The 22022-nt window shown below is 44.3% G+C and overlaps 1 protein-coding gene across 9 annotated transcripts in view; it reads right to left on the bottom strand.

Annotated features, from left to right (window-relative positions):
- The window catches only part of RUFY3 (RUN and FYVE domain containing 3), a 57870-nt gene extending 36296 nt beyond the window's left edge, over positions 1–21574 (bottom strand). For 2 of the 9 annotated variants that reach the window (XR_008730592.1, XM_055700503.1), the window contains exon 1: positions 21224–21573. Coding sequence is in view for 7 of the 9 variants with exons in the window: in XM_055700503.1 (XP_055556478.1) it covers positions 21224–21542 (319 nt within the window). In the remaining 2 variants the exon portion in view is untranslated. Of the gene's footprint in view, positions 1–12736; positions 12925–13311; positions 13594–21223 lie in introns of those variants that run through there. The other 7 variants (XM_055700490.1, XM_027799751.2, XM_014276893.3 and 4 more) reach the window with 7 other exon arrangements.
- Between the last annotated feature and the right edge of the window lie 448 nt (positions 21575–22022).

The following is a 22022-nucleotide window of genomic DNA, read 5'->3' as shown; positions in this document are numbered from 1 at the left end:
CCCCAAAAGCCTCCTATGCTGCAATACCACCGACCAACAGTCTTCTCATCCTTTGGAACCGTTTTCTTCACGTAGTGTGTTTTTAGCTATCATTTTTCCTGAGCCAGTTCACCTCTTCCCCTGCAGCTAAGCACTGCCAGGAAAAATGTCTTCACGGAAAGGTGGTCAAGCATGGGCACAGCTGCCCAGGGAGCTGGTGGAACCACCATCCCTGGGGGCATTTAAGAAATGTGCAGATGCAGTGCTTAAGGACATGGTTAGCAGTGGGCTCGGCAGCACTGGGTTAATCGTTGGACTCACTGGTCTCAAAAGTCTTTTCCAACCTAAATGATTCTGTGATTCTAATACCAAGAGCAGAAAACCACCATGCCTTGGGTCCTGCCCACATACCCAGGTTGAAGTGATCAACTGCTTTCGCACCAGCAGGGATTTCTCCTCTCCTTGTCAGGGGTGAAGGACAGTGAGCACAGTCAGGCTCACCCACCCCTGCTTGTGAGGAGCAACAGGGAGCTCCACAGAACCATTCCGGTTGGAAAAGACCTTTAAGATCATCAAGTCCAACCACGAACCAGCTCTGCCAAGCCCACCACAGTCTAGTAACCATGTCCCTAAGCACTGCATCTACGTGTTTTTTAAACACCTCCAGGGATGGTGTTTCCACCACCTCCCTGGGCAGCCTGTTCCACTTGAGGAGTTCCCTGCTATCACAACAACGAAGCCCTGCTGATGCTGCCACACACACTACACTTAGGGCTTTTGGTCTTTTATTACAGGTGTTACAGCTTCCTGAAGGTTCAGGAGACTCTTCACAGCTCACAGTGTGTTGGAAAGGTACTTTTTGAGGCTGCCTTGGTGGGAAGACAAAATTGCTACAGCCTTGTTAACAACATGGAGATTGATCATAGATTCGCTAGAACAATCAGAAGTGGACAGAGACACAAACCCTATACTAACAATCTAATCAACCCACTGCCTTCATTCCTCTACAACAGTGGACTGACATGTCTCTGATGCTTTCCTGGACCCTACGGCACTCTTACCTTGAGGTGCCGAAAATTGGGACTCCATAACTCATGGGTCACTTTCACCACTTTCATTATTTTTTATTTTATTTTTAAGGACTTAAAATGCAGATGTTCACATGATTGAGAAATTCAGTGTTCGTAAAAAAATGCTCTATGTAACAACACTACATAAACCAGGTAATATGGCTACTATTTTCCACCTCTGTTTCTAGGATTTCTGAAAAGGAATCTGATGAGGACCTAGCTGCACATGCAGTGATTTATTTAACAGCAATTTTCATCACATGCGAAGATCAGAACATGATTCTGATGATCCCAGAATGCCTCCTTGCACACCAAGACTTAAGCCAGACTTAATCACCAAATGGTCTTTTATCTAATACTGAGAGTTTGGGGTTTTTCCTTAATCTCAACAGTGAAGACCATCTCATAATGAAAAAAAGATTCACAACTAGCTTTGGTAACAGGGACAGAGAAAATTGCCAGGCTTCATTTGATCTTTCACATGATATCTCTTTGATTTTGTCACTTCAAACTCCTCCCCACACGCACCATTGTAGCCTCCAATTATTTAAGCTCTCTACTCCTCTAAGCCTCTTTTTCTTTGCTCAGCTCCGTATCCAAAAAACACCCAGGACCTCCAACCTATGACAGCTATTAAACGACAGGTAGTGAGGCTTATACACAGAAGAAACGGGTTTGCGTTCTCATCACTTCAATTTTATTTTATTTTTGAAATCAACACAGGAAATCATCCAACTGCACCAGATCAGCATGGTCCAATCGGCCCAGCACCCCACCTCACTTAACATCTGCGCTACCTTTTCCAGAAAGGTGCATGAAACCTCAGGCAGCTCTGCTGGCTCTATCTGAACAACTGCTACCCACTTCATGGTAAAGCATGAAGATGTCTTCTTTTTTCACCCTTCGCAAGTGGTTCATGTAAAGCTTAAAGACAAACATCCAGCAGAGTCACAAGTATTTTCTTCTATTATATCTCTACAGGCAATAACCCTACCCTCTTTCTAGCAAGAAATACTTGCAAGAATTGCAGGAATTTATATCGGCACAAAGGCACTATGAGATTTGTACAGATTTAGAGGCAAAAGCATCCATTTAATTAGCACTTCCATATTTTCATTCATTTCTTCATGCATCTAAAATCCATTTGCATACGTTTAATTTCTTCTTTCACATTGTACAGTTTTCCCCACTTGTCTGGAATTTCCACCAAATGGGGGGTGGGTGGGGAAAACTTCACACACACACACAAAGAAATAATAATTAAAAAAAAAAAATCCCAAAGACCTGCAACTTGATAGTTTCCATGCTCCTAATCATGGTACATCTAAGACAAACTCAATACTTCTTGAGCATTATGGAAAAATATTAGACTGTAAAAATACTGATGTATACCAAGTTTAGAGAACAGGACGATCAGGACTTTTAAGTCTTCATAATATGATTACCTCTTTCCAACTAGATTCCTAGGAAGATTAGTATCGTGGAATCGAATATTCTACTGGAATACATACACAAGCAAGTTCTTTACAAAGGAACTGGAGTACTTATCACTAATATATTAATCATGGAAATCCCATCCATTATTTTAACTATAGTTACTCCCTCCTCCGCTCTGCTGGCACAGCAGCAGCGTTCTCACCTGGTTTGCCTGCCAGAGGCAGCCCCGCAGCAGCCCAGGGTCCCCTTTGGGCTCATCTACCCTGCTTAGCACTGGGGCAAGAAACCCCTTCAGAGCCTCAGCGACGCGACTGCAGCTGCAGTAGGGCACTGCAACTTCAGACACTCTTACAACCAACCACAAAGTCTGTCAAATCCAATGTAAAATAAGGCTTACCCAGGCATTTCAGCCTTTGCTAACAACTCCAACAAAACAAAAAAAGTCATCTTAATGAGCAGGGATACTAAAGTATATGAATAAGTAGCTTCTCTGTGTTATGACTTCGTTCCTGCTAATCAGAATGCTTAAGAAGAGGTGGTGATTAATGAATGCTGAATGATTACATACAGGAAGAAAACAAAAGCTTTCCCTCCTAACTTGATCTTCCTGAATTTGCTCCTATCTTAATTTTCGGTTTAGTATTTCTACTACATACGCAATACCTAATAGTTACACTGAAATTTGGAACAACTCATGCAGCAATAAGGGATATTGCCAGTGGACACACTTTCCCATGCAAATAAAAGCTTTTTAAAGTAAACCCTAGGAGAACACACCAGCATTCAAACTATTTCATGCTGCTATTAAACAGAAAGAGTGCTTCCCTATATATTTTTTAAGACCAAAGCTATTATACCCTAAAATAGGGTTGGGAGGAGAAACCTTTATGCAAGGCTACCACCATACCTCTCCAACTCCCACCCAGCACTGCACTGCAATACAATGCTCCTACACCACTGGGCTGCTGTCAGCACGGTTGTGCGAAAGTTCAAGTCCAAAGGCAACACTGCTGAGCAGCGAGGTGCTACACTACTATAGCTACACTACTATACGGTGCTGGGAAAACGTGCTCCGTGCAAAGGCTGAGCATGTCAAGGGGAAGTCAAGATTGTGGCTTCTTACACTGTGAGCAGAACAGGGATAAAACCAGCATCCAAATCACATTATAGGGGTTCTGAATAACTGTCGCATGAGCAGAAACTGGCAAAAATTCCCAAATATACAGCAGAAGTATCCCTGTAACAGGCACTAAACACATGCCCTTTAATAAATGTTGAGAAGTTCCCATAGCCCGGTGCTGCACAAAACACTATATATTCTGCTCAAACTGCCGACAGAGCATGCATTCGGTGAGAAGTCACATGCAGTGAGCATTATCAACTCAAACACAGCAGCTTAGACTATACCGGGATACCGCCTACGAGCAGACTCCCACGATTCGCAGCAAACTGAGCAGCAGCACTGCAAGTTCCCCAACACACACAGCCTCCTAGGCCATCAATCCTCCATCTACGTCTTCTTTACATTTATTAGGAAATATCTTGCAAACGCAACTAGGAGGATGGAATACTCCAAACTTCTTATACAGCTACGGCATTTTTTCATGTGTCAAGACAGATGCTCAGAACAAAGCAAGGAACCCACACATCCTTTTTATAGTTTCCAAGCATGGTATGAGAATTAAGTTCCTCCAAAGACACATTAAATCGGTCAGGATCTTTAAATTTTTTTTTTAATTACAGAAGCTCTTAACAAATGCATGTGGAGGAGCTGAGAAGGCACTAAAATAACCCAAAATAACCCAAACCCAGCACCAATTTTGGGAAGTGAAAACTGAGCCTGATACAGAAATTCAGCACAAGTGAAATGTCAAGTTATGAGTTACGCCTGCTTTGGCTGCTATGAAAGGCTTGACCCAAATCTGTAAAGTATTTTTGTACAGATGCTTACGGAAGACATTAAGTCTGTTGAAGAGTTATAAACAAGCAAAACTTCAACAAGACCAGGGTGCCCAAGTTCTGTTTACTGATAAGGAAAGGAGTTATTTTTAAACCTTGCCCACAACAGCAGTCAAGATAAATACTAAACACATCAGCAGCTGAATGCCAATGCCAGCAAAGACAACTAGACCATATGCGGTCAAGGCACTAGTGTTAAATCCCCTCTGCTCCTGCCTGTTCATTTGCCATGACTGAAAAAAAAGTTCTGAGGAAAGAAGAAAAAACAACCAACATTTCTAAAATATGACCTACAAAAGTGCTGAGTTAGTTAGGACTGAACACTAAACACAGGAATTGAGATGATGATCAAGCGAACCAAACCAAACTGCAAACAAAAAAGCCAAGCAACAAGGGTGACTTTCACCCAATCCTCCCTTTTTTACTCAACATCTTTCTTGTATCTAGGCCCTAATATTCAAAGCAGTCCAGGAACTCTTCACTTTCTCCTCCAAAAGGAAAGACCACTCCACCGTGCCTCATCACCATGCCCAAGGCAGAGCCCCAGAAGTTACAGCAGCACTTCTCACATTCACTAAATGGCACTTCCAAGGTTGTAAGTGAAGTTCTACAGTGACCATGAGGATAACCGTAACTGATAGTTTCCCTGCCAGTTATGCCTCATTATGCCCCACATCAGAAACAGTACTGTACATATTCCAGAGAGGGATGCCAATGGAAAAAATGCTGACATATGTGCTCTTTAGAAGGTTAATTATGGGATTATTTATCGGATTTTAACTTTCAGTCTGCTGCTCTAACCGCTTGCTGTTCTTTTTTGGGCCAAAGCATCCCATGACACAAGGGAAAGTTGGAAGAGCTTACTGAGAAATGCTGAACATGCGTGACAAATTGCATTCACATCTTTTTTCTTTAAGGCTAACACATTCTCCTTCATTATATGGACAAATATTACTTCTATCATCAAACTGAAACCTATCGTCACATTATAGTATTCAACCACATTATCTCATATTTGTTGCCTTAGGAATGATAAATAATACATTTAATAAAAAATAATTGAACTGGTCAAGAAAGAAAATTAGATGCTGTTAATATCATTGGAGGCATGTAATGAATTTTTTTTCAGATGAGACTTGCAAATCAGATGGATCATGAAATATCACAAAAGAAAAGGGACCAGTGAAGACTCTTTCAGCATTATGTTCAAACACCTTGCAATCCAAAAACCAAGGAAGTGACCAGAGCACCTGCAGCCTAGAATGCCAGGAACAATCTATTCAGAACTTTCCAAGTAGCTTAAGCAACAACATTTTTTAAAACCCACTACATAAAAATCCCATCTCCAAATACACATGTACAGAGAGAGAACCTTGCACAAAGAAGAAAAAGTCCGTCCATTTCACCCTGCAACTTCTGTCTGGGAAAGTTGCTTTCAGAACAGGAAGGCTGGCGTAACAGATACTAAAAACACTTAACTCCCATGGAAGTACTCCTGCACCAGTGCATGCCTGGCAGCAAATCCCAGCTATGTGTCCAGAGCAGGAGAGCAACAAGGAGAACACAGAGTGCTTTGCTGCTGCTGCCGCCCCAGGGAGTCTCCACTCTCCTCTCACCTACAGCTGCGCTCTGCTGACACTCCTGACCTTGCCGCTATCTGCTCCTCGCAGACAATTGTTAATGTTACCCGTTTCCTCTGACCACAGCACACACATCGACTCAATCCTCGCGCTGCTATCCTGCACCTTCTCTGTTCACTCAGTAAATGCATCCTTATCCAGCACCCAACAGCCCAGAGCTGCTTTACCTCACAGTACAGCACCAATAGCTTGTGCTTTCATTATAAATCATGACAATTAACTGCAATATTTTTAGTGTAGGACTGTTATGAGATATTTTTTTTTTTTTAAGGCCACTGTCATCACTCATCTGGCAGCATTAAGGTCACAGACTGACACGATCGTCGTTCCTACACCATGGACACTGTGACATAAGTTGAGGCTTGCACTGCACCAAAAGAAATAGCAATCACAGAGCTATGGAAAACAGAGGAGACTAAAAGTAAGAAAAGGGGGGAAAAAAGTACAGAGGACTCGTGCCCGTTACAGACATAGGGCAAGAAAACAGCAAACATACATCACATATGTTAATGGTGTAACCCCACCTTAAGTTTTATTTCTGTCTCCACATGCTTACCACCAGACATTTCTGTGTGTTGCAACTGCATGGAGTTACACAGAATGTTTCTTCATAACCAGCCTCATTCCAGAGGGCAAAACACGAGTAACTGCTATGGGAAATCTCTCATTTTATTTTGGCTCTTGATAGTTTGCACAAAGAAAAAAACCCACAAAACAAACCTACTTGCCTCCCCAACTCCGCCTGCCAAATCTTTCACTTCCTATCTCAGTTGATGCCTAGAGGTTTCTCTGAAACACTTGTGATTCATCATCAACAGGGGAAATAATTTTTTTTAATTATTTCCCAGATAAATAATTTTTTTATTTTCCCACATTTCCTAGGTCTGACTTCATTCAGACTGAACAAGCTTAAGAAAGCAAAGAAAACAACTCTCAAATGTAGTTTCTTAACTACAGCATTGAAAACTTTAAAACATAAACCAAAATTATATAGTATCCCTGACATAGGTTTCACCCTGGCCTTACAGTGCACTCACTCACGCTCTCTCTGAATTACTTGAAACCAGCTGCAGGGCTGGCACATTGTGCTAAATGTCCTGAAGAGCTTTTTAAAACTTAATCCTTCCTCCCCTTTGGTTCAGAGTCAAGTGTCCATCTTCTCTTGGTCACCTCCCTTTCTGCATGGCTTGCGATGGGATTCAGTGTAAATACAGTGAGCAGGACATCTCATCCCTGGGGAGATGAGCATCTTCCTTATGTTACTTTTCAGCACCTGCTGTCTGGATTATGAGACGTAACTGCTAGTCAAAAGATTTATGACCATTAACACACTGTAATTAATCTATCTTGCCTATTATTGACTTTGCATTTGTTCTATTGAATCTGGTTGCCAGTTCCTTCAAGCTCAACCCATTTCAGGGTTTCTGCCACCACGTGTATTTTAAGAGGTACTTTTCTAGCACATGAGTTATCTCGGGCAGTTCTGTCAACATGTGAATGGTCCCTGCTACTCTCAGTACAGTGTTTACAGCAGATCTGTTTTATAATAGGAAAGGCACGATCCATGGAGCAATTTCACCTCTCTCAACAGTTTGCTCTCTGTATTCCACACAACTAGAGAAAACCTCAACCAAAGTCAGAGTGACCAGGTTTTCCTCCTAGGTGTTCTCTGGGGACAGACGAGGCTTTACACCAGGACCCCAGTTCCCCCCCTAGCAGAGCCCAGTACAGCAGATGAGCCCTCATGTCCCACAGTTCTCTCCAACTAAATGGTTCTGTACCTCCTCACCAACAATAGGGAGATTCTCACCTCCTCCATGCAAACTGAAGTTCCAAGAAGGCTGCCAATTTGCAACACAAAAAAATAACTCGTAAGGACAAAGAAACACAGAAAAATACTTGAACAGAAAATGGAGAGAAAAGGTGCAATCTGAAGGATGATGCAATAAAAGTGCAATAAATTACAGGGCAAGAGGTATTTCAGCACTGAGAAGAGCATTTGGTTTTTCTGAAGAGCTGCACAATTTCTACTCAGGGCATTTTACATGAGCATGCGTCTGCAACTAAAACTTCTAAATTACTGGTAAAAAAAAAAAAATCTGACCTCAGCTATCAAAAATTATACCATGGAAAAGATAACCTCATCTTTGCATGTTATAAAGATAGCACTCCATTTGCCCAGTTTCGTGCAAATAGAACAGGATGTTAAATACATAAAAAAGGGGACACTGTAGTTCTTACTGTATGATCTGAATTTACTTGCAACTGTCATCACGTGTACTTCTGTTCTCAATTACAAGCTGATCCCATGAGGATTAAAATTTCCATTGCTCTCACATGAAGCTCCTGTTGATTATTCAAAGCAGAAATTTAACATCCAGTAAAACTGTGCAAGGCCATTTTGCATTTCATAACTTCTCCCAAAAGCTGAGATCAGCGCTCAATCCCATATACACACGCACTCTTGAACGTGCAACAGAAATACAGTCAAGACGTTTTTCATACCTCAGTCCCTAAAGATGACTCAATGATCATTATACAAATTGCAAACAAAGAAGAGCTTAATAGCCACTTGTGTCACATTTCATTTTGTCATGCCTGCATAGCAAAGTTCTGATTACCTAATTAAGAACCACCATTTGTTTAAAAAAAAATATTAATTTTTCTAAGTGGATTTACAGTACATAGCAAAATCAGCTTATTTTCATACACACCAAATTGTACCAAACAGTTTAAAAAGGAAAGTAATTCCCTTTACTGTTAAATTTAGCATCCACGTTACATGCTATATTAAATACATACAGTCTCAAGAAACTCAGTAACTACACTAATGCATTTAGCCTTCTGCTACAGGCTACTTTTCAACTGAATAAAATTTAAGTTTTGCTCAGAGTTACACTCAAAAACTCCAACTCTGGCAGGAAAGGAATTACTCCAAATTCACACCATTTCATCTTGGATGAGAATCTGTTTCGCAATGAAGTATATTACCTTTTGGCTTAAAAAGTAGCAGAACTGGGCTTGGTTTTACTAGGTAACATGACCACCACGGGAGGATGCCTTGTTTTTAACATCAGTAACACCGTGATTACCACTATACACATTACTAGCTCCCTCTCTACCTCTCCAGCTCCTATCACAAAATTGACCTCAAGTGAGATTATTCCAGAGAAGGCTACAGCAAACAGGCTCCCGAGAAAAGGGGCTGAGAGCCGGTCTGGCCTCAGAAATAATAAACACCAACTGCAGTTTCTGTGCCTCTGCTTGGGGAGCCCTTGGAGCACAGTCAGAAAGCACAGTAATCAGCCTCTAGCTTCCCCTCACATCCCAATCCTAAGATTGGCACCATTAAAACTCTTCTTCTGATGCCTCTCTCTCACTGGAATTAAAACACAGTGCTCCAGTGAGGGATATCAAACCGGAGCAGATTAAGAATCACTTACTTTAGCCTCCTCCTGTATGTTTAAACTGTCTTTCCTAAGTAATCTGTTTTGAAAAAGAAAAAAAAAAAATCGCCAAAAAAAAGAGAAGTAATAAAATTAACCACTATCAACAAAGTACTTCCACTGGACTAGAAAAAAAAAGTATGAAAGTACTGCAACTTATTGTTTAGCGCAATTTGGTTTTCTCAGATATTTTACTTCTTTTTTGCCCTACCTTTGGTATAGCTACAAGGAAAAAAAAAAGCATCTTTACAAACAGCAAAGCTGAAATTCACACCATAGCAAATCGTACGAAGAAAAGCTTGAAGGTGTAAGGCCTGCAAGAAAACTCAGATGAAAAAGCTGGGAAGCCAGAAGAGAAGCTTAGGGACCACTAGTCTCCCATATAATTTAACAACTGAGTCATCATAGGGTGTTAGAAGAGAGCAGCCCAGCAGAACTGTACAGCAAAATTCTACAGACTAAAATCTTGTTTTCCCCTTCACATTTTAGACCTCCCCCATCCTGCAAGCTGTTCTGTTCTTGACCCTTTGCCTTCTCTTCTTACTTCCTCGCTGCCCAAAACTGCTCTCTTCCTCTTCTTGCTCTGACACCACGGGCTGGCTGGCAGTTCTGGGATGCAAGAACGGGTGCAGGCACCAACAGTGCAAGGCTTGGAGCACAGTTTCTGTTCATCCTCAGCACAAAGGGCGTACAGTGAGGAGGAGGAGGAGGAAGGCAGGATGGCTGCTTGTGGGCTGCAGGCATAGCAGATCACAGAGTGAAGAGAGGCCAGAGGTAAAAAACTCTTGGGAAGCAGCAAGAGCTTAGGGACAGCAACTGAAAGCTTCAAATCTTCAACAAGCTGTTGGATTCACTACTGCAATACGTTATTTTTTATGTGTCTTGATTTGTTAGGAAAAGAATGCAACCTTTTGTTATGCCTTTGGCAGCAACTCTAGAGCCTTTTTGGTTTTTTCCTCTTCTTCACAATCCCTACCTTTCTACATCAGTTTTATGGAGATATTACAGGACAGGACAGCCTCAGCTCCCAGGTCTCCTGCTTCTCCTCTCAGACAAGTACTTGGTGTCTACAAGCACCATCATCCTGTCCCCTCAAGCCGTGCATACACTGACGACACAGCAGCAGTGCTGATGCAGTAGCACCGGTTTGAACACCGGGGATAAAGCTGTGTCAGCTTTTCTATTATGAACACTTTTTCCTGACCTTACATCTCTGTTAAAAATATGACTTGGGTCCAAAACTGCACACACACACCTCCCACAAACAACCAGTCTTTGTGCCTCTCAACAAGCAACTTAAATTTATAAATGTATAAACATCTCCATAAAGGTCTCTATGATACAGCTCTCTTTTTTTATTCATTTTTGACGTACGAATTAAATAACATGGCAATGAAATGAGAAAACACTATTTTCTAACCTTTTCTGGTACTTGGAAGAGAGCGGTTGTAATTACAGCTTTAAAAACAATTTTTTTCCTAGTATTGGGGAAAGTTAGTCTAGTATTAGCTTTTGAATTCTTTACATAGGCAGGCAAGAGTGCAATCTGTACACTCTAAGGACAGATATTCAGCATATTTCAGAAAGGCAACCCAGAAAAGCTCTATTACAAACACTGGATTCATCCAAGCCCACCTACTCCAGAAGTTTGCTCAGAGCAAGAAGGTGGACAAAAGAAAGAAACATGCAAAAATAAGGATCTAAAGAACTGACGCCCACTGTGACTTAAAGGTTTTCTAGGCTATGCTATGAGAAGAGCCCTAGAAGGCTTACTGACTACAACACAGTAAGTCAACATGTAATAACTATTTATGAAAGAAAGAATGAATATATAAAAATCAACCCACCTACACTAGAACATCCTGTTAAAAAAACCCAAAACACCGAAATCCAAAACCAGACAAGTATGAGTGAGCGAGGTCTGAATAAGCCTGTGCCACATGCAAGAACATGGGAACTGGAAGACAGCTGACGTGCTGCACCCTTGGCTCACCCTGAACTCGCTACTCTGGTTCTGCTGTCCTGAGTCCACACCACCTCTCTGAAAACCCTGGGACACGCTTCAGAGGGAGCGCTAGTCTCTGCTTTTGAAAGCTCTGTCTAGTATCCCACTGTGCAATTAAGTAGTTGGCAAGCAAATCCAAACCCAAGGGCTGCTGAAAGCAGCCGTGAATGGAAATTTATTATTGCCTGGGAATTAATTTTAAAGCTCAAATCCTCAGCACAGTTTAAGTTGCCTCATCCAGCAAGACAACATTATACTAAGAGATTAACTGACTCAACAAGCCAGCATCAAACGGGTCAAGCGAGACTACTTGGTGGAGTCACACTTCAGTTGTTACTGGAAAGGGGTCAGAAGTGAAAAGACGGAGCCCCCTCGCTGTAAGTCTGAAAGATACTCGGCATGCACCAAGGCGCACTCAGGACCTGGCAGCGTTGGTGGCTATGGGAGCACTGGCTCCTGTGCCAAATTCCTGAAGGAATTCATCCCTCCTCCCACTTTTTTTACAGGCAGAGCAATGTGTGGGCATCCTCTTGTGGTTTTATCACTTGCAAAGCTTTCAATCTGCATTTTACATGACCTGGCATTAAACTGTTATGACCATCAACCCAAATCACACGTTCTTTTTCAAGAAGCAAGATGCGTTACACCTCCACTTTCCAGGCTTCCAAGCCATTACAAACAACAGCACGCTCCACAGAAGCGAGCCAGAAGACTTGTGATGGTATGATCACCTGACAAGCATAACCGTGTAATCACTTGGGGCTTTCCAAAAACTATCCACCGACTGTAGGCAGACGCACATCTGTGTTTTGCCAGTATACTCCATTTGTAAAAGCTGTCAGCTGACTAACAGAGCTATAAGCCCTGTTTTAAGAGCGAAATCATAATTAAATGTATCCCTGAGCACACATTGTGATTGTCTTCCTTCCTGAGACATACAAACCTGATCTTTCCAGATACATCTTAAAAAATAACAACAATTAAGCACAAATCTCTCTTCAAGGAGTGGAATACAAAAGATGCAACAAATTCTTACAGAAATCTGGAGCACCAATTTGGCTTTCTACTGTATCAAATAGTGTCCAGGTTCTCCAGGCAGGACAAGAGCATCTCGTCCCGGAGACACCCCCTCCCAACTTGGGCAGCGGTTCTAACAATGCGATGGCTGCAGTGAACCCGAGGCAGAGAACCGGACCGTACCTTCGTGGGTAGGCTCTGGGTCGGGTGTCAGCGAGATGTCGTCCAGCTCGCGCAAGCAGAGCCATTCTCCATCCATCGACACTCGGAATTTGCAAAGATAGATGGTCTCCATGGCAGCCTGAGTGATCTTGTCTGTGGTGGGGGTTGGCATGTCGCTTTGAGGCGTCAGAGCAGACATGATGACTCAGCTGGTACAACAACAACGAGGGGGGGGAAAATAAGAACTAAGAAGAAAAGCTTTCTGAAGAAGAAAATAAGAAATACCTTGCTATTAAAGGACAGATATGCTCAGGATCACACAGACTGCTCTGGCCTTTTCATATATAAAGCAAGGTAAAAATGCTGCTCCTTCACGCTTGTCTCTTCCTCCCTCCTTTCCGCCAACTGTCGTCGTCTTCAGCTATGCTAGAGGCTATTGATCCTAAGCAACCAGAGAAAACCTGGCTTCTGCATCAAAGACAGGAGGGCGGGGGGGGGGGGGGGGGGGGGGGAAGGTAAAAAGAAAATATAAAAAGAAGGGAAAAAAAAAAAAAAAGGCAGGAGAAGGAAAAAGAATGGCTTCCTCTGATGATTACCCAAGCAAAAACAAAGGAAGAATGTAGAGACAGATATCCAGGTTTGCTGAAATCGAACTGCTGGTGCCTTTCTTCCCAGATAAGCCAGGACAGCGAGTGCGGATAGGATTGGTTGTGCGCAGTAAGCAGGGTGTTGACCAAAATGGCTGACTAATGAACTGAACTGAAAATTCAGGCTCATGTGACCAGCTGCTCCAAGCGTAGGGCAAGCAATTCCCAGGATGCTTCCTAGTCGCTGCTGATGCAGGGACGGCAATTAGGCTCTCATCATCCACAGCACCTTCTCATCATGCTATGCCAGTCAATTTGCGAGCACGCATAACGCACCACGCACACTTCTCATCGGTCGCCCCCATACTACAAAGGAGCGCAGAACTAGCAGCCCGAAGAATACAAAGAGACATCTGTATTCCTTTCACGTGCCTGGATGTCACTACATAAATTAAATAAGTACCTTTGTTTTCACAGTAGGTGTGCAAGTCGCAGTTTGTGTTTTATTTGCTGTGCAACCTTCTCAAAGGGTACCTTTGAGCTACAATTTCCCACATACAAAAAAAAAAACCAAAACACCTTAGGATGGATTTACCAGGGAAACAATGAGGAAAGAAAAAAAAAAAAGATTTGGCTCTAAGCACTTCAGTGATTGAGGATTAAGCTCTTTTAGGAGGGCACGTGCACAGGAGAGAACAATGAGGGAGAACACCACAAACACACGCAGCTAGATGACTGAACCCTACGCTTTTAAAGCCTCATCTGAAAATCAGTACCGCTTAGGTGAGACTGATGAAGAAGTATGACCTCACAGCAGGCAGAGAAACAGTTTTTCTGTCTCCTAAGGATGACAGCACTGTGTCACCCTGTCCCTTCCCAGCTGGCTGAACCTCCTGCATGTCCCCAACCCACACAGCCCCAACTCCAGGAGACAAAAGGTCCCAGATCAACAGACACCCTTCTTATTCCTATTAACCTATTTAACCAGGGCACGGACACATCACCACCACCCACTTCAACTATGACATCAGGCAACAATAAGTTAGCTTAGATTATTTTTGCATGGCTCTGGTGTATTTGTGGAAAGCAGATGTGTAGGACCCATCTGAAATGGATGCCTAGCGTGTCCCGTCCCCCTCAAACCTGGAGAAGGCCGAGTGTTCACCAGAACAGTATATTGATAGGAACATATAAATGATTAATGGATGTGACCTTAATTATTCTCCATACTTTTTCTTCCCTAAAGAAATGCTCAAAAGGATGCGTGTCTATTTCTTAGGGATGTGAAATACTAAAACAGGTCACTTCATACAGAATCCAGCATGTCAATCCATAGAGCTTTGGGGAAAATAAGGTACCGATTATGTAAAAAACCCATACAACTAGAAAAAAGGGTTAAGAGCTGTTACTTCTAACAGGCAAGAGGAAGCAGTTGCTTTCAGTGAAAACTTCCTGCTTGGTGCATAACATTTTGACTCAGGAACAAACAGAGCCATGCAGTGTAGTGTTAAAGCGATGCAAAAGGGAATTATTTCGTAAACTGCAACACTTACTATTGTTCCTTCTCCCTAAGAGAGAATGAGGTTTATAAACCATGCTGACAGCATTTTAACTCATACGATGTTTATGCATCCTTTCATCAGTGACAACCTCTAGTTTTAGTATTCACATTGCACCACTCTTAAAACCAGTGAAAGCTGCCATATACAAGCAGCTACAGAACAGCTGTTCACTCTTGCTAACATTTTGAAAGGGTACAAACAAACATCAAATAATCAAAACAAACCCTTTAGAATCACCAATGTACCATAAGCTATTGTGCAAGCTAGTATCCAACCCATCAGTTTAATTTTGTTGTTTTGAAACAGTTAGAAACACAAACAGCACTAGGCGTAACCCTGCAGCTCGCATCTCACAAAATGGGTCTTCACCGGAACTCAGCACTGGCAGGTGACCCACACACCAGGATCACAGTGGAGGTGTGTTAAAAACAATTAAGTAACTGTTTAACTCACACTGGTTTTTCATGCCATTTGCTTCTTCTTAACACAAAGAAAGAAAAGAAGCCAGTCTGCCCCTTCCAGCTCAGCTGGTTTTCAGGCTCCTTTATGCAGTGTCCCTGCTGCAAATACTCCATAGGGATATTCAAAGTGCTGAAAAAATGTATTTTTCAGCTTTAATTTCATTTATTAGTATGTTTTGCCCAAAACAAAGCTTTGGACACAACATACAACCTAACATTTTGAACAATTGTCACCTTAAAAGAAACAAAGCTACTTCACTGCTGTAAAACTGTACCTTTCACTCCTCTAAGAAACAAAAACGATATGAAGTATGCATATGCTCAGAACCTCTGATGAGTTGTATTTGATTTTGTTTTTTTTAAAACAACAATGACAAGTTCAGAACTTACTTATCAAGCTGATTTGCTTTTTCTTGCGGCATTTTGATATGGGTATTTGAACCTCTTCAACTGCCCAGAGGATGCTGTAATCTCCAGATTCCCGTACTTGGCTGAATTTACACCTACAGTATAAAATTCGAGAACTTGCCTTCCCAATGCAGCTTTCAGGGTAAGCTAAGGCAAATAGCAAAACTGTAACAAAAGCAGGTAATGTCCATATGTCAGCTACAGCACCATGGGAAAACAGAAACTCTACTCAGAAAAGGAAAACAAACAAAAAAACAAAACAACCCCCCAAACAGGAACTATATCCTGCCACTTACTGACCTGTGAGCCTTTTATCACCACCTGGAAAACAAAAGACAAACCCTCCCCTACTCCACTCTGTGCCTCAAAATTACAAAGCATCTTATAAAGAAACAAAAGAAAGGTATTAAATATTTCTATTTCTTAAAGCCAAGCCTTCGATAAAACTACCACGCAACTCAAGGTCAACTGGTAACAGCCCATCAGTGTTCAATGAGCGGTCAATGGACAAAAGAAAACCAAGGGCAGGTATAAATGAAGAAATTACTCACAAAGAACCACTTTCTCAATCTCAAACAAGTCAGACAGCCTTGACCAGTCTTACAAAACCCTCATATTAGCCACACTTTGGCAAAAGCAGATGGAGGCTTTAGCTAGATTACAAAACAAGGCAGTTTTCTGCAAAAAATGTTTTCAAGAGAAAAGAATTAGAAGTCAACTATGTTGGAATTTTAGGGTGAAGCACCTGAAAGCAAAGCACTCCATCAGCCACTGGTATTTGAAAGCTCAACTGTACTGGAAAGTATTTTTAGTTTCAAAAGCTGAATTAATTAGAATATCTAAGCAATAAAACCCCAAACAAATTCTCAAACAATTTTTTAGACTCCACAGGGCACCTTTGGGCATACTTTTACTTCCAGTGCCAACAAGCTTGGCCTGCGAGCAATGCTGAGTTCCAGTCATTAGGAGAAAACTTTCCCCAATCACTGTGTAGAGATGCAAAGCAGCTGTACTGCACAATGGCAGTGTTAACAGATGAGATTACAGCTTCAGGTGTCTGTGCTGCTTCTGGTTATTTAAAATCATAGGAGACCACAGAACCATTAAAAAAACCCCATCAATACTATATGAATGGGAACCACTGCCGAAGGAAACGGTCCAACGGCAACAGTTCAGATGCAACACTGAGCTCCGAGACAGCTGCTGGGAGTGTCTGAGAGAGACTACAATGCCAGGATCCACGCAAACAGGATTAAAATTATGAAGAAACACAAGTCCTTATGTGGAAGGCAAGCATGAATCACCAGCAGGTTCTTGCAAGTTTTTCTAAAGCTTGTACCCTGTTTGCCATTGCTCGATCAGGTGAGGCAGCCTGACAGTCTGGTCCAGTAAGGCAGCTGCCACATTTCTAAGCAAAACAATTCTGATCTTCCTATTTTCTGCCCATGCTCTTGACTGACACATGAAAACCTCCTACTAGCAGACCTGTGAACATGACTTTTGCTCTCATGCCCCCTCTTTCCTTCACTTTGGCTTCAACTCTGCATCAACATGACATCCACCTACCCATTAGTCCTCTCAACAGCTGTACCGGTTGCAACGACTACAAAAACACCATCAGGGCTACACCTGGCTCAAGAGCCAACAGTGCTGCTATTCCACAAAGCAAAGCACACACTTGCACTCTTCCAATAGCCTCTCTCCAGGCAATCACTTACGTGGAACGTAATCTAAAAAGATAAAATTAGTAACAAAGCATCTGCGTTGCAAAACCTGTTTCTGACTCTTCTGCCAGCACAGATACGTACATTACCTCAAATAACGGTGGAACTTTGAACCCTGCATGCTAAAAACATGAATGGCCAAAAGAAAGTTTAACAACCCCAAAAACCAGTGACACAATTTCTTAATTCCTCGAATAAGCAACCAACTGTTTTTTGTCTACCCACTGTGAAATACAGAGATATTATTTAAGGATTCAAGTAACTCCTGTAATTGAGGGTACAGTTAAGACACAGGAAGGAAAAGTCTACTTGAAGTATCATGATGTCTGGTAGGCTTTCAGTGGGAGCAAGAAATGGTTTGGGGTGGGGATTTTTTGTTCATTTGGGATTTGTTTTGTTGTGTTTCTTTTTTAAGACAGCATAATCAAGTTGCTTTTACTGTATTTAAAAAGTATTCTAAGGTTTTATTGCAGCTCAGCATGTTTAAGTAAATCTTGTTCCTTGTCTGTCTGGAATTATCTGTATCAAAAAAGCAGGTCCTGCTGGCATGCCAAGCTTTTGCTTCCTTGATTGCCTTTCATTAGCAGTTCTCGCCTTCACCTGATATTTAGAATCATCTCATCTCTCTTACCTCATAAAAAAAGACATCTTGGGTAAGATGGAGAAAGATTAGTTGGAGGGGGAAAAAACATATCCAAGACAAAATCTGGAGAGAAAATATATAATAGAGACACACTGTTATGATTTCATTCTTTCTTACCATGTATTTATTCTTCATTTACCTTCAGTGCTGGACATCAGGTCAACAGCACTACTGGGCTTGCACCACTGCCCTGCTAACACAAGCATTGCGCCTCCACTTGGGTGCAAATGACCCTTAGGTTGACTTCTACAGCTGGAAGCAATGGCTACAACACCGAATGCCATCAAGTCACTGCTCTCCAGGAAAACCCTAACACAGAGCTATGAAGGCTGTCCTCAGTTCACAAACAGCCAATATACTTTTCCAGATTTTCAAATATAAAATCGAACAGCAGTAGTACATGGCCCTTCAATCCTGTGGCGAGACCTTGAGAGACAGCATGGTTTAATGACTGTGTCATAACAGGGGAAAAAAAAAAAAAAGATTACTTTAAATAAACCTCTAAAATATTCTGAAATATTGACTTCAGTATATTGGTCACTAACTCTGCTGTAACACATAAAAGTCAATACAGAGTAATTATTTTCCTTACTAGTCATGGAAATGACAGCCTTCAGGCACTGAAGGGAGGAACTCATGATCCAGCAGGAAACACTCACTTGTATCACCTCTTTCAGTTTACAGCTACATAGAGAGGGATTAGTATTCACAGAGTGCATCACTTTTTTTTTCCTAATAGAAGCACAAGATGCAAAAATAGCCTTTTTCACACTCCTCGGTTGATCTTAACTCTAAAAATAACTGCAGCACTGAAGAATCAAGGGAAGCAGACATGAACAATCACTTCAGGTACAGAACAAGGAGAAGCAGATCAAGAATTGCCAATGCTGAGCTGTTACACGTTATGGCAACCTGAATTCGCGACACTTGAGAAGAGCTCGTGAAACTGGGCTTCGCAGGCCATGATACCAGCACAGACAGGACAATCTTCATAACCCAGACCGCAACTAACACCACTGCATCTCAATGCTGTGCAGAGAAACTCATTTGGAGGAGATGCAAGAAGTGACGTCCCCTCCGAGGCCACATACTCTACAGGTAGCCAGGATGAAGTTCAGCATTGAAGCACACATCATCCTTTCAGCTCCAGAGTAAAGTTTTACCTATTGCTTTAACAACAACCTCAAAGCAGCAAGTGAACAGGCAAGACTTTGCAGCTGAATCCACTGCTCCTGCTGCTCAACGATGAACAAACAAAAGCTGCTTTTAAGTTCCCTGTGAACTGGGAAAAAAAAACACAACTAAGGAAAAATAATAAATAAAAGAGGGACGATGAAAAAAATCGATTTACAGACTCTGCCACAGGAGAAAGTCCAAGACACCATGTAAATAGATTACGATTCCTGTTTACTTCAGACACTGCTATTGCTGCATCAGTCACTTACTGAGCAGGCTTTGACACACGATATTGCACAGGCAGCTATTACCTCTGAGACTGAAAAGAACAAGGGAACTTTTAGATGCATTTTATGAGGCTTTTTCACAAAGCTTACATGAACAGCCACTGCAGAGTATAAGGCTAACATGAGCATCGCTCAACCAATGAGTTTTTACACAAATGAACCTGTGAATAAACGTGCTCACCTCAACGCCTCCGTTCCGCCACATCTACGCAGAAGCCTTCTTACAATGAAGCTTGAACAGCAAAAACACGATGGCTAAGATTAAATATTTTTCTTAAAGTCTCCTTTTCTATCAAAAATAGCTCAGTCCCTTGCACACCCATCACAGGACTACAGCAGGAAAAGACATCCTGATTGCGGGGGGCGTGGGGGATGTGGGAAGCGGTAAAAATTAAGGGTTTGACTGGAAGCTATTAGCTTAAACAACAACTCACCAGGGAGGGAGTTTTGGACTGTGGACAAAAGTCTGCAGACAGCCCTTCACAGACCTCAAACCAAAGTTAGGTCATTGCACCTCCTCTCAGCATTACAGAAATCAAATTCTTACCTCACTGTTTATAGCTCTGCTGAGTAATGGCTTAAAGAAAGTACATTAGCTTCAAAAGGAGGGGAAAGGCACACACAAAAAAAGATACCCACCCAAATATAATCAGCTGCTGTGTGAGTGAATGCTAACCTGGGATGTAAGCAGGAGACAAGGCAAAGGTGCAAAGCTTGGTCACCCATACCCTGGCCCAAGCCAAAAGACGAAGCTACGGGCTTATTTTCAAAGATGGGTGGATGGAAAAGGGAAGACCTCTTCCACAGACACCCACACACATACTTTTTGTTTTTAAAACGCACGCAACAACTACTTGGCGGCACTCCAGCTTACCCAAACACACCACATGAACGTTACCAAGACTCTTACAGAGCAGAAAACCCCTTCCCAGCCCACATGCCCCACACGAGCACACACGTAACAGCGCGCCCAGCCTCGCCCAGCACCAGCCCTGGCGCTCCGCAGCAGCCCCAGCCCGGACCGCGTGCCCAGCCAAGGGGAGCTCGTGGCATTTCAACGGGCAGCGCAAATCCTTCCCGGAGGAAAGGGTGCAGAAAGCAGAGCAGCCTCCAAGGCGGATTCTGCCGAGCTGGTGGTGAGGGCTGCTCGTATCCCAGCTGCTGCCCTAAAGAACGCGCAGGTGTGGTGCTTGGGGCCGTGGTTAGCGGTGGGCTCGGCAGCGCTGGGTCAGCGGCTGGGCTCAAAGGTCTTTCCCCACCGAAACGGTGCCGTGATGCCCGCCAGAGCACTCGCAGCCGCTGCCCTGCGGCCGTGCTCCCTCAGGGCAGCGGCCAGGCCCTACGGGCCCCCTCCGCCGCAGCCCTGCCGGGCCAGGGGGAGCTCCCCGGGGCCACCCCACCTCCAGGAGCCCGGGGCGTACCGCAGCCGATGCCAGCTCATCCCTGCGGAGAGCCGCTCACCCACCGGCTGCCTCCACCAGGGCACCGCTCGCCGCCCCCCGGGGCGGGAACCCGCCGCCTCAGGGCCCTGCCACGGCACCTCCCGCCCTCGCCGCCCCCGCCCAGGGGCGCGCCGGGAGGCCCCGAGCCGCCCCGCTCTGCCCCGGCCCGGCGGGAGGCTCCCGGCCGCCGCCCGGGGAGGGGCCCCGCGGCTACTCACGGCTGTCGGTGCCGCCGGCTCCGTCCGGCCCCGGGTAGCTCAGCAGCAGCACGGGCAGGGCGGCCCCGCCGCGGGGCGCCGGAGGTCTCCACACGCCGGACGGCGCGGCGGCGCCTCCATGGCCGGGGTAGAGCAGAAAGAAAGGCGGTGAGGCGGGGGGCGCCTCGTCGTCGTCCTCCTCCTCCTCTGCCGCCGCCGCCGCCGCCTCCTCCCCGGGCTCGGCCCGCCGCTCCATGGCGGGGGGCAGCTCCGAGCCGGCCCCGTCCCGGGAACTTTCGGCCAGCGGCGACAGAAGCGGCCCCTGCTCCGCCTCCGCCATCGCCGCCCCGGGCCGCTGGGCCCCGCCCCGGCCGGGAAGCAGGGCCGCGGCCGGCCTCCGCCCGCCCCCCGCCGCCGCAGGCGGGCAGCAGGGGGGAAGCCGGGTGCTGCTCCGCGGGCCGGGCCGCGCTCCCAAGGCAGTAGGCCCTGCTCCCCTGCCGGGGGCCGGATCGCGGGGGGCTGACTGGGATCGGGTGACCCAGCTCCGGTCGGTGCCGGCGCTCCGAGCACTGTGCGGAGGCCCTTGTTTCCACACCTCTTCTGAGAGGATTTTGTTGGGTCCCGTGCCCTCCCAGCCTCCTACCCTTAATTCTTTGTCAGAGCTGCCACTTCCTCTCTCACACTTGAAATAAAAGCAAGCCAAAGGCAAGCCAAGCTCACCTGTGAGCTGCGAGCTTCCCAGCCGGGCCGCGGGGAACAGCTCCAAGCCCCTGTCCCATCGCACCTGTTCGATGGCCTCTCCCCGTGCCAGGCCAGGGAG

This window comes from Falco cherrug, chromosome 1 (genome assembly GCF_023634085.1).
Source record: "Falco cherrug isolate bFalChe1 chromosome 1, bFalChe1.pri, whole genome shotgun sequence".
In the NCBI taxonomy this organism is placed as follows: domain Eukaryota; kingdom Metazoa; phylum Chordata; class Aves; order Falconiformes; family Falconidae; genus Falco; species Falco cherrug.
Note: the sequence above shows the minus strand (reverse complement) of the source record. Positions and strands in the feature narration are given on the sequence as shown.